The 15,392-nt window shown below is 50.2% G+C and overlaps 3 protein-coding genes across 5 annotated transcripts; 2 read left to right on the top strand and 1 right to left on the bottom strand.

The window, feature by feature from the left end:
- The first annotated feature begins 447 nt into the window (after positions 1-447).
- On the top strand, positions 448-3,951 carry Il2rg (interleukin 2 receptor subunit gamma). 2 transcript variants are annotated; one of them, XM_026412596.1, is made up of 8 exons: positions 448-599; positions 796-949; positions 1,169-1,353; positions 1,568-1,707; positions 2,168-2,330; positions 2,813-2,909; positions 3,148-3,217; positions 3,568-3,951. In XM_026412596.1, exons 1-8 carry the CDS (start codon positions 464-466, stop codon positions 3,760-3,762), a joined length of 1,140 nt encoding a protein of 379 aa, XP_026268381.1. In that variant the 5' UTR covers positions 448-463; the 3' UTR covers positions 3,763-3,951. The 2 variants fall into 2 exon arrangements, with proteins under 2 accessions (XP_026268381.1, XP_077650203.1); XM_077794077.1 differs by lacking the exon at positions 2,813-2,909 and having other exon boundaries at positions 3,568-3,656.
- A 635-nt stretch (positions 3,952-4,586) lies between these two features.
- Positions 4,587-6,499, top strand: CXHXorf65 (chromosome X CXorf65 homolog). Its single transcript, XM_026412593.1, has 6 exons — positions 4,587-4,611; positions 4,726-4,812; positions 5,015-5,149; positions 5,491-5,559; positions 6,070-6,234; positions 6,393-6,499. Exons 1-6 carry the CDS (start codon positions 4,587-4,589, stop codon positions 6,497-6,499), a joined length of 588 nt encoding a protein of 195 aa, XP_026268378.1.
- Positions 6,500-6,994: 495 nt separating this feature from the next.
- Foxo4 (forkhead box O4) lies at positions 6,995-14,351 on the bottom strand. Of its 2 annotated transcripts, XM_026412603.2 has the most exons (4): positions 13,456-14,351; positions 9,217-9,918; positions 8,862-9,030; positions 6,995-8,548 (listed from the first exon to the last, which is right to left on the bottom strand). In XM_026412603.2, the coding sequence occupies exons 1-4, from the start codon at positions 13,906-13,908 to the stop codon at positions 8,541-8,543; spliced, it is 1,332 nt and encodes a 443-aa protein (XP_026268388.1). In that variant the 5' UTR covers positions 13,909-14,351; the 3' UTR covers positions 6,995-8,540. The 2 variants fall into 2 exon arrangements, with proteins under 2 accessions (XP_026268388.1, XP_026268387.1); XM_026412602.2 differs by having other exon boundaries at positions 8,862-9,918.
- Positions 14,352-15,392: the final 1,041 nt, after the last annotated feature.

Raw genomic sequence — 15,392 nt, 5'->3', positions numbered from 1 at the left:
TCAGAGGAAAGACAGCTATATATGTGCCCGCGGGAACCAAGACAGTATTTTCCATCCTCGCAAGACAGTAGAGCTTTGATAGAGATTTAGGGGCAACTAAACCAAGTAGCATATGATGGTGGGGAGCGGTTCAGACCCTCCACTATAAAAGAAAATTAGAAGAAAGGTGGCTGGGAACAGTGGCAGTGGGGTAAACAGATCCTTCCCAGGATCTAGATGATCTGAGAATACTGAGTCTGTGACACTCAGCCTTAGTCACCACCTTTTATAGCAGCACCTGACCTCCCAGAAGACTTAGACTTGTCACTGAACACATTTGCCACACCCCCTGAAAAGCCCTGGTTTCTAAGGTTCTTTCCACCGGAAGCCATGATATAAGGAAATGTGTGGGTGGGGAGGGGTAGTGGGTGAAGGGCCCAGGTTCCCGACACAGACTACACCCGGGAAACGAAGAGCAAGCACCATGTTGAAGCCATCATTGCCACTCAGATCCTTCTTATTCCTGCAGCTGCTTCTGCTGGGGGTGGGGCTGAACCCTGTTCTCACACCCAGTGGGAATGAAGACACCACAGCTGGTGGGAAATCTGGGCCTAGAGGAGGTTGGTGGAGAAGGGGGTTATGGGAAGGGGCCATACAGAAATCTGGAACCTGACCAGTGGCTTTTACAACAATGTGGGCAGCATTGAAGAGTGGAGTGGGGAGGGCAAGGGAAGGGTACTCCACCTCACACTACTCCTTCTTCTAACTATCATTTCTTCTCTTTCCCTCCCCTACTCCCTTTTCTCCCCCACCTAGATCTCTTCCTGGCCTCTATGAACCCCAGGTCCCTTAATGTTACCTCCCTGCCCTTACCAGAGATTCAGTGCTTTGTGTTTAATGTCGAGTACATGAATTGCACTTGGAACAGCAGCTCTGAGCCCTGGCCTACTAACCTGACTCTGCACTATTGGTATGAGAAGGGAAGAGGGGGTTTAACAGGGGAGAAAGAGGAGGCGGGTTGGATGAGAAGGACTGCATGGGGACCTAGAAAGAGGGTAGCCAGTCTCCCAGACAGCCCACTATTTTCTCATGGAATTTAAGTCAGTTCAGACTAGGCGAGGCTAGGCTGTAGTCAACTGCAGCACCTAAATTTGCCCCACCATTCCTCTTCCTTCCAACCTTTCTCTAGGTACAAGAACTCTGATAATAATAAAGTCCAGGAGTGTGGTCACTATATATTCTCAGAAGAGATCACTTCAGGCTGTTGGTTTCAAAAAGAGGAGATCCATCTCTATCAAACATTTGTTGTCCAGCTTCAGGACCCCAGGGAACCCAAGAGGCAGACTGAGTGGAAGCTAAAACTGCAGAATCTGGGTAATTTGGAAAGAAGTGGTCAAGGGGCCACGGGTACTATTGGACATTGGAGTATGTGGAGTGGTGTTCTTTCCCCCATTGTTGTACATGGGCAGGAAGGAAGAGATAGGGAGGGAATAGGGATGGGGCTAGGAGGAGGGATAAGGGGCACTATCTTCTAGATCCTGACTTGTCTAGGCCAAGGGAATGACCACACATACACACATATCTCCAGTGATCCCCTGGGCTCCAGAGAATCTAACACTTCAGAACCTGAGTGAATCCCAGCTAGAATTGAACTGGAACAGCAGCTACTGGAACCACTGTTTGGAGCATTTGGTGCAGTACCGAAGTAACCGGGATCGCAGCTGGACTGTGAGTGACTGGGGACATGAATGCAACAGCTAAGGTCAAGCAAGTATGGGATTAAGGATTCAATCAGCCAAATAGGAGCCCCTAATATCAAGCTCCTGTTCTTTGCCTCCCAGCTTCTCTGCCTACCACCCCCTTGGACTGCTTTCCCTATCGTCACCAATGAGTTTTCATTTAGGTTCTACTACCTGTAGGCTTCCTGATACTGGATAGACAAGTAAACAAAAGGAAGCCATTCAGGGGATCTGGAGGGGAGGCATTAGATTTAGGTCAGTAAAGGAAGCAAAGGGGCTTGAATAGTCAAGAGAGGAGGAAAGAAGTAGAACTGGGAAGAACCAGAACAGGGTTTCTTTAGAACGGGGAAGAACCAGAACTTGGAAGAACCAGAAGATGACACTGAATTGTAGGTAGAACTTTATTTTGATTCTCACTTCACCTTTCCCTCACTCTCTTTCTTTCCAAGGAACAACCAGTATATCACAGAAACAGCTTCTCCCTGCCTAGTGTGGATGGGCAGAAACTGTACACATTCCGGGTTCGAAGCCGCTTTAACCCACTCTGTGGAAGTGCTCAGCAATGGAGTGAATGGAGTCATCCAATCCACTGGGGGAGCAATACTTCAAAGGGTAAAATGGGCCCAATACATGACCTCAATACATGAGCCTGGCACCCTAGTCTTTCTAGCACGACTGTCTTATGCTTCTTATTCCTAAGCCCCCAAACTTGATGCCCCTTCTCCCCTCACTGTTCAACCTCAACCCCTAGGAAGCACGTTTTTTTTTTTTTTTCTGTGTAGGGTTGGGTCAATGTATCACCAGAGTAGGGGAGTGGATTGAGAAGGAGGCCAAAGGGTGCTCAAGGGGGACATGGAATGTGTAGGGTTTCCCTACAGCATTCCAGAGAGCCTGCATGGTGAAGATGGCCTTGGAACCAGACTGACCCCTTTGATTCTGTTTCCTCATCTGTAAAATACAGATAGCGATTGTTTCTCCCTCTTAGGGGCTGTTGTGAGATTAAGTTCAGGGAGTGTGTTTAGCATAGTGCCTGGCACCCACATCATCGAGGTGCCACAAATGTAAGGTCCATTTTCCTTTCCTTTTTTTCTTAGGGAATCCTTCGTCATTTGCATTGGAGGCTGTGCTTATCCCCATTGGCTCCATGGGGTTGATTATTAGCCTCCTCTGTGTGTATTGCTGGCTGGAACGGTGAGATTTCAGGAAGATGGGGATAACTGGGAGTAGTAGAAAAGGTTATTTCAGGGTCTTCAGGAGTACAGAACAGGATAGTAAGGAATGAGAGATCACCCAAGAGGGCATGGTGATGGGAGGAAGCTACAAGCACAGAAAACATGAAATCCCTTCCATCCATATAGGACAACTGGGAAAAGGGTAATGAAAGAGATTTAACCTATGCGTTCTTATTCTGGCTTGCTCCCCCACTCAGGACAATGCCTCGAATTCCCACCCTTAAGAACCTAGAGGATCTGGTCACTGAGTACCACGGGAACTTCTCGGTGAGAATGCTGTCATAAACATACTATAGTCTGTCAACTGCCAACTGCCTGCCAGCAAGATGGGTGGTGGGGGGGTTGGACAGAGTGAAGGGGGAGGGGAACCTGCACTAACTGTCAGGATGTGGCCGACCAAATGGGGGATGGGCTAAACAGAGAGAGACACACTGAAGAATAGATTCTGGTGTGTGCGAGACAGATGGAAACAGTGGTATTGGGGGCTCAGGAGTCTGGGTGCCCCTTCTGTAAATCATAGTGATTTCAGACATCATGAGAGCTCCTTTTGGCACAGAGCCTGGGTCTTTTGCTTCCTGACCCTAACTGACCTCTGACCTGGAAATATTTGTCTCTAGGCCTGGAGTGGTGTGTCTAAGGGACTGGCTGAGAGTCTGCAGCCAGATTACAGTGAACGACTCTGCCTCGTCAGTGAGATTCCCCCAAAAGGAGGGACCTTAGGAGAGGGACCTGGGGGCTCCCCAGCCAGCCAGCATAGCCCTTATTGGGCACCCCCATGTTATACCCTGAAGCCTGAAGCCCCAATGCCCTGACAGAACCCCAAGGTCCTGTAGCCTCAAATGATACTAACAATGTTCACTACCACTTCCTGTGGCTAATTTTGAATTCTGTTCCTCATGTAACTTAACTGTCCCTTCACTCAGTATCCCCTACTTTTGAATTGCCCCCTTATTATGTGTTTCTTATCTCCCCCAATCTGGCCCTTCCTTTTTATAGGACACTTTTTCCCTCTCTCCATCCCTTTGTCCATTCCCTCCCCTTTTCCACCTACCCTTCTATTGTTTCTGAATCAATTAAAAATAAAGTTTCTGTTGACAATCATCAAGAAGTCTGTCGTAGGGGTGGGGAGCAGGGGAAACATGGGATACAAGGAATGTGGGAGGCATGGTGCCGGATTAGGAAAAAGGAATAGTTGAGTCAAGTTGGGCAAGTGGTAGTGCTACAAATTTACTAAAAAGGAGTGCTGTTCTGAACACTTATTTTTCTCCATTTAGTTTTGGCACTCATTCCAGAGTCCAGTTTAGAGTTAGATTTGTCATGTTGCTCCCATTCCCCACAAATCTTTTATAGACCCACCTAAGTTCTCTCTTCACACCTACTCTACCTTCTGTTTCTGACCTCATAATCCCTCAACTATAGCCTCAGGCCCCACCCCTAGGGATACTGACTATCCACTTCTGCCAATAGTTCTCTCTCCAGAGTCTGCCCAGCCTGGGCCTCCTCAGCCTATGAGGTCCATCTGTCCCTCTGGTCCCCCAACCCTATGGGCCCACTTGGCCCCCCAGGGCCTCTAGAACACTCTCGTTCTGCATGACTCATCAGGGTATTCTCTGAAGAGTGAGATGACCTTGAAAGCATGTTCATCTTCATCAAACATGGAGGTGAGGGGTCACACAAAGCTGTGGGTAGGGCGTGGGTAGGGTTGAAAGCAGTGGAGATCACAGAGATTGTATAACTAAAGAAGAGCCCGCATGCCCCATCCCATTTCTTCTCAGATAATCAGCAGTTTCTGGTCAATACCAATTGCTCTGTTTTCCCGTTGCTACATTACACTCGCAGTAAAGTGGGGTTGCGTAAAACAGGTGAGGAGATTTGGGAGGGGACTAAGGGCCAAGGGTCAGAAGCAGTAGGAGTATCTGTAGCCCCTAAATCCTCATTCTGATAAGAAGGGGTTTCCTCATATCCCTACAGCTTCCTCCAACTCATTCTGTGTAGGATCACTGGCCCCTTTTGCTTCCGCCTTCTGTCCTTAGCTGTCCCGATTACTCTGTGGCCTCCCTCCAGACACCATCGATTTGTGTGATGAATCGGGGACAATGAAGTTGCTTTTCCTGATGAAGACCCCTGGAGAATATGCCAGCAAATTCCTTACAGCTCGGGACACCTATTATGTTTGTAAGGTGGAGCGTGGGGCACCAGGTAGAGGCTTGGGAATATTACCCAGAGATAGAGCAAGACCTTCAAGATGGATCATGAATCTTGTCCTTAAAGTAGGGCACCTTCAATCAGACCTCAATTGACGATATCTAGTTTAGCCTAAGAAAGGGCACTGCCTCTATGACAATAGGTTATGTTCACAAATACTATGTCTCCCCATCTCAGCCTAGAGTCCATAACTTTCCCTTAGGTCCATAAAGGGAGAAAATAAGGTACACCAACTCAAGGTAGTGCTTAGTGTTAGAGTCCTAAAATCTTGGGCTTCAGAGGGGTGGAAACTGGGTGACAATGGCTAGGGATATAGCAGAAGGCTACGTTTACAGGAACCAAACTTGAGAATGCCTACAGAGCTTTTGTGCCCATTCTGAAGAATCCAGAACCTGAGCTACTTGGTAAGAAGTGTGATGGGGGAGGGAAGAATGTGGGGAATACTGTACATAGCTGTGTGATGGAGAATATAGGGTGGGACTAGCGTACGATGGAAAGTGAGTTCATAGGAGCCTAGGAAAAAGGGGCAAGGCCAGGTGTGGTGATGCACATCTATATTCCAAGCTACTCAGTTCCATAGCAGCCTGAGCAACTTAGTGAGTCCCTGTCTCAAAATAAAAAGGGCTGGGGATGTAGCTCAGTGCTTGCCTAGCATGCATAAGTCCCTGAGTTCAATCCCCTAGTACCTCAAGAAAGGGGGTGGGGACAGGGTCTAGGTCCACTTTAGGAAATTTAAACCAGGTGGATATGTCACTTCCTCCTCCCCCCATGTCTCTGCCATCTTCTCTGTATATCTCGGTATCACTACACCATCATTTCCATCTTAGGCCAGTTTACTCCAGCTGACCATTTGAAAGATGGGATGATGAGGTCTCTATTCCTCAGAGGCATGATTGTCTTTTCCTGTTTCCTAGATGCGCTGCGCACACAATGTGACTTCATGGAGAGGAGCCGAGTGAAAATGCTTAGAACCCTGGAAGCCAAGAAGATCACTCCAATTGAATCCACCGTGAATCTTCCAGTAAGACTCCCCAAACATGGCCCGCTCCAGCACTCCCCTCTCCCCACCAGACCGCTGAAGTTTTCTCCACCTTAGCCCCCTGGGATGGATTTCCTTTTCAAATCCTACACCTATGACCAAGACCTGACCCCAACTTCTATTGTCTTCCCTTTGGCCCCAGTTTGTAGAAACCTCCCCTGTAGGGCCTCTTTGTTTATCTACTGACTTTCCCTTTCCAGTCCAAATCAGGAAGATCAGAAGAAGATGGGCCCCCTCCCACTCGTAGGGGCCCTCCCTTTAAGACCAGAGCAGACAATCTCGGTAGGAGGGATAAACATCGCTAACTCAATAAAGTGACCAAGTGAGAGCAGTAATTCTGGGTATGAAATTCCTGGAATTTAATGTGAAGTTCCTTTTTCGAGACAGACTCTTTCTCCCAATATCTGCACTAAGGCTTAAGTAGGCCCCAGGCCCCGGGGAGGGTGGACGGGATCGGCAGGAGAGGCTCTGTTGCGAGCACATGGGTGGGGGTGAGGAAAGACCGAAGTCTGGTACAATGAGCCTTTGAGGGACGGAGTAGGGGGTGGGGTCTTCTCAAACCAGGCTACCTCCCCTTGGGAGGCCTATCTCGCAGCCCGCCTACTCCTGCTGGGGTTAGGTGTCCCTCCCCCACCATACTCCACTACCTCCCAGGCTGAAATTCCCCCACCCCCACCTATCTGCCTCTGGGCAGTCCTTCCCGCCGCCCTTCGACTTACTTGCCCTTCGCCTTTCCCCCTCCCTCCCCCTTATCCAGGGGAGCAGCAAAGCAGCAGAAACCAGAGCTGGTTATAGGCATTTATTGAATTTATTCATTTATTGATTTGACACACTTCCCCACTCCAATCTAGCACATGATACAATCTGGGTAGGCCAGGCGCTGACACAGGAAATGATGGGAACCCACAGCAGGGGTGGGGGAGGGGACAATGCAAAGGGCACTGGGGGAGGGGCTGCTTTGGGGGCTGGGGTGGAGAAGGAGCCCCAGATGGCCTCCCTGGCAGGTGCTAGTAAACCTGATCCACATTCCCCCCATCCCTGCTCATTTCCCAGACCCTCAGCCAAGCTCCCCAGCTCCCCCTTCCCAGTTCCTCCCCTCCCCCCTGCCTGCTACCACACACACTTCCACATAACCCCTGTAGTCAGGGAAGGGGAAGAAGGGCAGGGACAGCTGTCAGGGGCCTTAAACAGGGAGGTCTCTGTACCTAACTTTACCACCCTAAATCCTTCCCTCCTTCTCTTCTCCCCCCTCCGGCCCCCTCCCAGGCCCCAAGCTAATTCCAGGCCTTCAATTCTTTCTCCCTCAGTATAGCACAAACCCACATTGGGGCATACAAGAGTGTGGCTGTACCCCAATACCACACTCTCCCAGGCACAAGTTGACAGACAAGGGAACATAGTTTAGGTTTTTCCCTGGGGAAAACTCCAACCTATTTATGCATAGATCCTTCTCTAGACCTGGTCCAAATGGGAGCTCTTATCCATCCATGTTCACTATTGCTCCCCACTTCTCCCCAACTTCCCCATGTCTCCTGTAGTATTGTCTGTAGTGTTTGTATCATGTCACTATGACAAAGCCTTCAGAAAGAAAGAAAAAGAAAAAGAAAAAGAAAAAAAAGCACTCTCCCCAATCACTAGCACCTTGCCACTGTTAAAAATCTCTATATTTGTGTTTATAATTCTTTAAAAGTTTATAAAAAGCCTTTCTGTTATCTGTAGCCTTCCAAAGGTGATTGGCCTGGTGAGCCACTCCAGTGCTCAGACCTTGGCCCTTCTAGGTCCCCTGTTCCCCCCACCCACCCCACACCACTGGCCCAAGGGGCCGCTGCATAAAATCTCCAGGCTCAACCTTGCCTGGCCCAGCTCAGATAAGACTCTCTACAAAAAATTCCTGCTCCCAAAGGCAGGGGTAAGGCCACTGGTGACTTCACATTTCCAACAGCATTGCTGGCCCCTGCTACAAAGCCTAGGAGTGGGTATGGGGGGAAGCTGAGGATGGCTCCTGAGAAAGGGCCTTACCCCCTAATTGGCACAGTGAGAATAAACCCTTTTCCCTTTCCCCCTCCCAGCCCCCCTCCCCCCATATTCCCCATCCGGGTAGCTTTATCTTTTTAATTTCCTCGACTGTGTGTGTGTGTGTGTGTGTGTGTGTGTGTATGTGTATGTGTGTGTGTGTGTGTGTGCGTGTGTGTGTGTGTGTGTGTGTGTATGTGTGTGTGTGATTAGACCCCACCCTAGCTCTAAAGCAGGGGTCCCAAATTCCTGGGGAGGACTCAAGGGAAAAGAGTGGATATAGACACGCCTAGCTCCACCTCTGAAGCAGGGGACAAAGCTTTCAGCCATGACTCAGGGATCTGTGGGAAGAAAAAATGGAGGACAAGGTAAGAGATTCATCTGGGGCAAGCCAACTTCCCACTGTTCACATTCACAGCAAGGAGAACTGAGAATCCCGCCTCCAAACACACCCCTTCTGTGCTGCCCTCTGTGGGTACTGGAGGTCTCATTGAGAAACTGTCCCTCCAATGCAACATCTTCTCTAATTCTCCAGGAGCTCCATTTACCCCTTGTTCTATATCTCTCCCTGGCTCAGATAATGGGATGAACTGGGCATCTAGGAATGGGCATAGGTTTTGAGATGCTACAGTAAGTAATTAGGGGGTACCATACCTGGTTCAAAGTTGAAGTCCAGTCCTTCACCCCCATCCATGAGGTCGCTGATGATGTTATCCATGTCACACTCCAGGTTCTCCATATACATATCAAGATCTAAATCCTGAGGCATTCTGTCTTGGCTTGAAGCTTCAGTAGGAGGTGTGAGCACAGGAGTTCCCAGAGCCTTGGGGATGGGAGCACCTCCCATGACTGGAGGTGGTGCCATCATAGGAAGGGTGGGAACCAGACTGCTCGGGCCTGGAGCCTCTAGGGGCTTGGGGCATAAGCCAACTCCTGTGGCCAGCTTACTGGAGGAAGGCATCCCCCCCAGCAACAAAAGTGTGGGAGCCTGGGATAGAATGGGATCTACCTGGGTCATGAGGACATCAGCTGGGGGTGGTGGAGTATCAGAAGTGAGCAGGGCCTCCAGAGACTGGGAGCTTGAGAAGCACCCTTCTGCTGACATGGGCCCCTCTGCTGGGCCGAAGAGAGAGGCGCCATAGGTGTGTAAGGGGGCAGGAACCCCAGGATGCTGCAAAGAGAAGCCAGAGAGACTGCTCCGAGATAGCAGGGAATGGGGAGATGTGAGATTGAGCCCATCTAGCAGCTCGAGATCTTCATTTAGGGTAGGAGGGACACCCCCTGCATAGCTGCTGACTGAGGCTGGTATCTCCTCCTCTGCCAGCACCTCAGACTCTGGCCTCATGGGGGACAGGCGGGTGCTGACAGTGCTAGCATTTGAACTGCTTCGTGGACGGAAGGCGGTCCACATATCAGCTTCTTCACGATTTCGAGAGCAAGGGCTGCCTGACCACTTGGAGAAGTGGCCAATAGGGCTTGTTGGAGTGGCACCTTCGGGTGGAGCTGGCAGCACGGATGGTTTCTTCTTGGGGGCTTTGCTGCGGCCCCGGAGCAGCTTGCTGCTGCTATCCATAGAGGCAGCCCTGCGGCGGGGTGCCTTGCCACTCTTGCCTCCCTCGGGGTTCAGCATCCACCAAGAGCTCTTGCCGGTGGCCTCATTGTGAACCTTGATGAACTTGCTGTGCAAGGACAGGTTGTGGCGGATGGAATTCTGTAGGGGGTAGAGGCAGCAGGAAAAAGAGGCATGAGGTATGTGTAGGTTGGTGGCCAGTAATCTAGTCAAAGGGGAGGTGAGGACATAGCAGGTGGGGTGTCCCAGAGAATAAAAGAAAGTCAAATGTAAGGGGAAAACTGGCAGAGAAAGAGAGGGGGAGGAGACCATTCACAGTTCCCCCTAGGACAAGCAGCACAGTCTCTGCTCCAGACTTCTCTGCACAAGGAGCACCAGAGACAAAGTAACAACCTACTGGAGAGGGTCTGGTGCCCATCCTGGAAAAGTCAGGCTCTGGTGGGTGCCTGGGGCTTGTGGAAATGGAGAAGCCTTACTCCTATTCCAACAAAAACTAGGTTCAGATAGGAAAAATCATTCCATAGGTTCTACCCTTTCCTTGAATGCAGGCTTACATGGCGATTACAGGACAGTGGCCATACCAGCCCAGGACTGACCCTTGCCCTGGGCCAGTTCTCTGAATAGGCTGAGGGACTGGAACTTCAGCACAGCTGCTGCTCCATTCTCCCCCACCCCACACTGGGCATTTGGGTCACCCAGCTCTCCATGGAATTGGAAGACACCCCCCTTTTTCTGAATCCCAACCTTATTTCTGCCAATAGGTGACACGAACCCTTTAACTACATTTACAAGGCACAATCTAACCCTCCTTCTTTTTCCCAGAAGGATCTCCTCTCTCTAAATTGTACTAGTTCATCAAGACCAAGCTTAAGTCCCACCTCTTTTATAAAAGTCTATCAAATTTCGTATACAGTATTTTTAATCTGTTCCACACAATTTTACCCAGTCTATATTGTGTGGCTTATGATTTTGTGTAATAAGTCTCATCAAGTGTAAGTGCCAAGGGCACTGACAGTCCCACAGCCCCCAATGGTGGCTCTTTAGAGCACCAGGCCCACAGTACACTAAGCTCATAGTACAAAATCAATATTTGTTGCCTGATTGGTAGGTGGCCCTCCGGTGATGGTGGTGAGACTCCTTGAGGCTCTGTTGGCTCTTGAGTGCCATGGGTATTGGAAGCCATGTGTTTTATCTTCCTCATTGGTGACGTTCTGCTAGGGATACATACTATTCCCCCCCACACCCCCAGCAGCCCAGGGAGCAAGATCCAGATTGGCAGCTTCTTGAGCCCCCATACAGCTTATTTTTACTGGTTGCCCCAGGCTAGTTAGAGCCAGTTTTGTCCCTCCCCCCCCCCTTCCCAACCTCCCTTCCCCCACTACTCCTCAGGAATTTGTGCATAATCTCTACCCTTAGGGGCATTTGACCTCCCACTAGGAGCTCTTTGGAAATTCTGGAGGAGCCTGAGAAGTGCTTGGAGCTTGGAGCAACCTGGAGGCTGAGGCTATGGACAGTCAGAAACCGCTCAAGTGTCTCTGACTGGTTCTCTAAGATAAGGAGACCCTTTGCCTGCAGAAGGCTGCTTGAGCAGCTTTTTTATTTCAGGGCTCTTTTGCCAAATAACTTGACTTTCAGAGACCCTGTCTTCATGACACTCCAAATACTCTGGCTGCACTGATGCTTCTAGCTCCTTCAAGTCTTGGGCTCTTAGTACCTGAGGACCACAGTGACTTCTGGCACCATGATTATCTCCTTTCTCATTCTCTAACTTTGAGTCTACTGAGATGGCCCATTCCTTTTCCTACTACTTAGCACCTTTGAGGCCCATTTGTTCATCTCCTTTTCTTTAGACCTTGAAACTAACAAGTGGGAGAGGTCCAAAGTGGGAGAGGTTAGAAACCCATAATTCTTGAGTGTTGGGGGGTTGGGAGGGGTGACTGCTAATTGCTCCCCAAGCCACCTAATCTAAGCTTTCTTGTTCTAAGTTAAGTGCCGCCCCCTGGTGGGGTGGGAGTAACCTTGGCATGTCACCAGGGAAGTCAATTCAGGCATGAAACTTCCCCCTGGGAGCAGGGTGGGTGCCTCAGAAGCCCCACACTCAAGTCTCAATTGGTTTTGCAATCATTCCAATGAAAGCAAGCCCTGAGCTCCCTAGAGAAATATGATTTACAGTTAGACCTGAGTTCAAGTCCTCATTCTACTGATAGTAGGTTTGTACTTTAATACCCTAATAAGTAGAATGTGGAATCTCAGAACTGCAGTGAAGATTAATAAAATGATTATTTTTGTGGTACTGGGAATTGAACCCAGGGGCACTCTACCAACTGAGCTTCATCCCAGTCCTTTACTTTGTTTTTGATACAGGGGACTTGCTAAATTGCCAAGGCTGGCCTTGAACTTGCAATCTTCCTGCCTCAGCCTCCGGAGTTGCTGGGATTACAGGCGTTCAACACTGTGCCCAGCTAAAATGAAAAATTTTAAAACTATTTTGTAAACTATAAAGCCCTATGCAAGTGTAAATCCTAAGGAGGAATATATTCCCACAGTATAACTAACAACTCATGGTTATTTCTTCTACCCTGGAAAATGAACCTAAGGGAAAAGAAAAACAGCTGTGTAGGCTGGGTCCAAGGAGGGGAGCTCTTTATGAGCTGAGACTGTGGCGTGGCAGTCTACCCAGAAATAGTGCCAAGGGTCTCAGTCAGCTGTCCTGTCTTCTGTTGTGTCCAGCCCCTATGCACACTGCACATCTGATCTCACAATCTTCCATACCTAGGGGAAGACACTCTGCTCATTCCTCCTTCTGTACTTTGTTGTATGCTGACCTCACCACCCACAGAGGTACAAGATGTAAGTTGGGGTAGAACCCCCCCCCCCCTTGTGATTAGAGTCCATATTTCCCAGGACAATTTTTTTCAGAGTATCTTGTGAGTTCTTTCCCCATAGTTTCTTCGTGGAAGGCCAAGGGAACTCCCAACCTTCGGCTCTAAAGTCAGAGCCCTATCTCCTTTTTTGTGAGTAATATTCCTCAACAGTAAATCAAAGACTTTCCCCCAAAGCTTGGATAGCCCCTTAGAAAGGACAGTTTATAGGCATCGTAGGGCACAATGAGGCAGGTTGCAGTTCACAGACCCTTTAGTGTGTTAGATCAGCTACCTTTCACCATGAATATAATCTTTTAAACTTTTGCCACCCACTCCCTCCTCCTGGGTACAGCAATCCCAGAAGAGTACCTCTACATTGAGTTACTGGGAGGCAAGCAGGGAATCCAAGTAATCCCACAGGAATGGGAGAAAAGGTGTTGGGGTGGAGGTGGGGGAGGAGGAAAGGCTAGGTTGAATCCACACAGTTCCTTCTGCACATAGGATAAAGACTTCTCTGTGGGAATAAGTGTTTGGGGCAGCCCAAGCCAAAGTGCTGGGAGTGTTGAGCAGGGAGTAGAGAATTTGATTTTCTCCAGGCAGGGACAGTGTCTTAATTCATCTGCGATTCTCCAGCATCAAGCTGAGTGTGGCATATACTATGTACTAAGTAAATGTTTGTCTAACTTAAGATTGAAGGTGGATCTCTGGGCTTCCCAAAGGGGTGGGGTGGGATGGTAAAAGGGGCCTCAGAGTAGGAGGTAGAGGTCTAAGAGGCCCAGGGGTAGGTAGACAGAGGTAAGGGGGTCATAGTTACCTTCCATCCTGCTGAACTGTTGCTGTCACCCTTGTCCTTGAAGTAGGGCACCGTGCGGACCATCCACTCATAGATCTGGGCGAGTGTCAGTCGCTTCTCCGGGGCGCTCTCAATGGCCTGACTGATGAGTTCTGCATATGACTGATTTCCCCAGGCATTCCGGCGGGAGCCTCCCTTCCGAGGACCTGTTACAGCCCCCAGGATCCCCGGCTGGGGGCCCCCTGCCGGCTCTGGGAGCCGCGAGGGCAACAGGATCGGCTCTGAGTGCCCCTCCGTGTGTACCTTCTCTCCCAGACCTGGCTCCACCTCGGGCGGTTCGGAGGGCTTGGTAGTGGGCTCTGGTCTAGGAAGGGGCCAGGTGCAGGAACGGGGACGGCTCTGGGGTTCGAAGTCGGGATCGAGGTCTATGATCGCAGCAGCCTCTGTGGCTGAATTCTTATTCCCTGGATCCATACGTGGAGTTGGACCTCCGCGACTCAGCGTTCAGTAAAGCCTGCCACAGTCCCTCACCATGCCTCCCCCCAGGGGGGAAGCACCGAGGGTCAGGAGGCACATTCCTGCCAGTCCCCAAAAAGTCAGGAACTTCTCCCTCGCCCCAGGACGCTAGCCCCTAAACTGTCCCTTCCACAGTTCTCCGATCCTCTTCCCGACTACAGCGTGCAGCCTCTGAGCTCTCTGCTGAGACACCACCTGTAACCTCCGCCTAGAGAAGACACTTTTTCTCCAACCTCTCACTCAGCTTCCTGCTCTTTTAAACCTGAGGCACAGTATCCCCTCATACATTGCGCTCCCATCACCGAACGTCTCCTCAGCCGCAGTTCCCTCCCCCTTTTAAGTTGCTGCCCCCCGGACACTCCTCCCAAATTTCCTCCACCCGGATCACTGCCCTCCCCCACGCCCCGCTCCCCCGCGTCACTTGCCCCTCCCCTGACTCCCCCTCCCCCCGCCTCTTCCCTTCTCGCCACTCTTAATAGGGTCAAGGTTCTCGTGGCCCCAGCCTCCCTTATTCCAGCACCGATTCCCCTATCAAACCCCCCCACCCCCCGCCCCCCGGGTTTCCCTTTTGTTTTGCTCCAAGCAGCAGCCCCCGCCTGACGTCTCTGTTTACCACTCGCCGGGGCAGCCATCTGCGCACGCGCCTGGAGAGCCAGTTGGGAAACCGAGTTCTTCAGTCGTGCCACCCTGGTCAGTCTTGAGGACTACATCTCCCGTCCTACCTCGGGACCAGGAGCCCGGTACAAGCGGCCGGAGAGCAGCGTGGCAGGATATGGGGAGGTGGAACTTTAATTATTAGAGGTCGTCGCGGACTCTGTCTTTTCTTAAAAATTATTTTCCTCCTCACCTCGCTTTCTACCCACTTCCTTGGAATTTGGGGTCGCCTAAGTGAACGTGTTGATAGATGCTGGACCTTTCCCTCCAGTTAAGAGGGAGCAAAAGGAGAAAGAAAATCTCTACAAGAAGCAGAAAACCGAAAAGAAGAAGCCAGAACTGGCTAGAAAATAAGTTGTAAGCACGTTGAGGACTTGGGTGGGGGACTTATGTAACATAAACAAATGGTTAGCTGATGGTGGTGGTCTCTCCTGTCCCCCTCCACCTCCGTACGCAGTTTACACCGACAGTGAGGTCTTTCTGTTTCTTCCCACCGGTTCCCCTGAGCTGCCTTTGAATATCGACATTTTTTCTGGTTCTCATATTCAACGGCTTCGCTTCTCATTCAACAGGTCCCAAACGGAACTTTTTATCTGTTCCTGCACCCACACCCCTATCCTCTGGCTCTCCTTAACCTGTGAATTTGGTTAGTGGTTGTCCTGGTCTACCAAGTCTCCCAAGCTAGACTGATTTTGTCTTTTCATCTGCCTAACTTGCTATAATCCAAATCCCAGTTGGAAACCTTATTTATAACTGGATTTAAATTGGAACATCATCTTAATTGAACC

This window comes from Urocitellus parryii, chromosome X, assembly GCF_045843805.1.
Source record: "Urocitellus parryii isolate mUroPar1 chromosome X, mUroPar1.hap1, whole genome shotgun sequence".
Lineage (NCBI taxonomy): Eukaryota > Metazoa > Chordata > Mammalia > Rodentia > Sciuridae > Urocitellus > Urocitellus parryii.
This window is presented reverse-complemented; position numbering and strand designations above follow the sequence as displayed.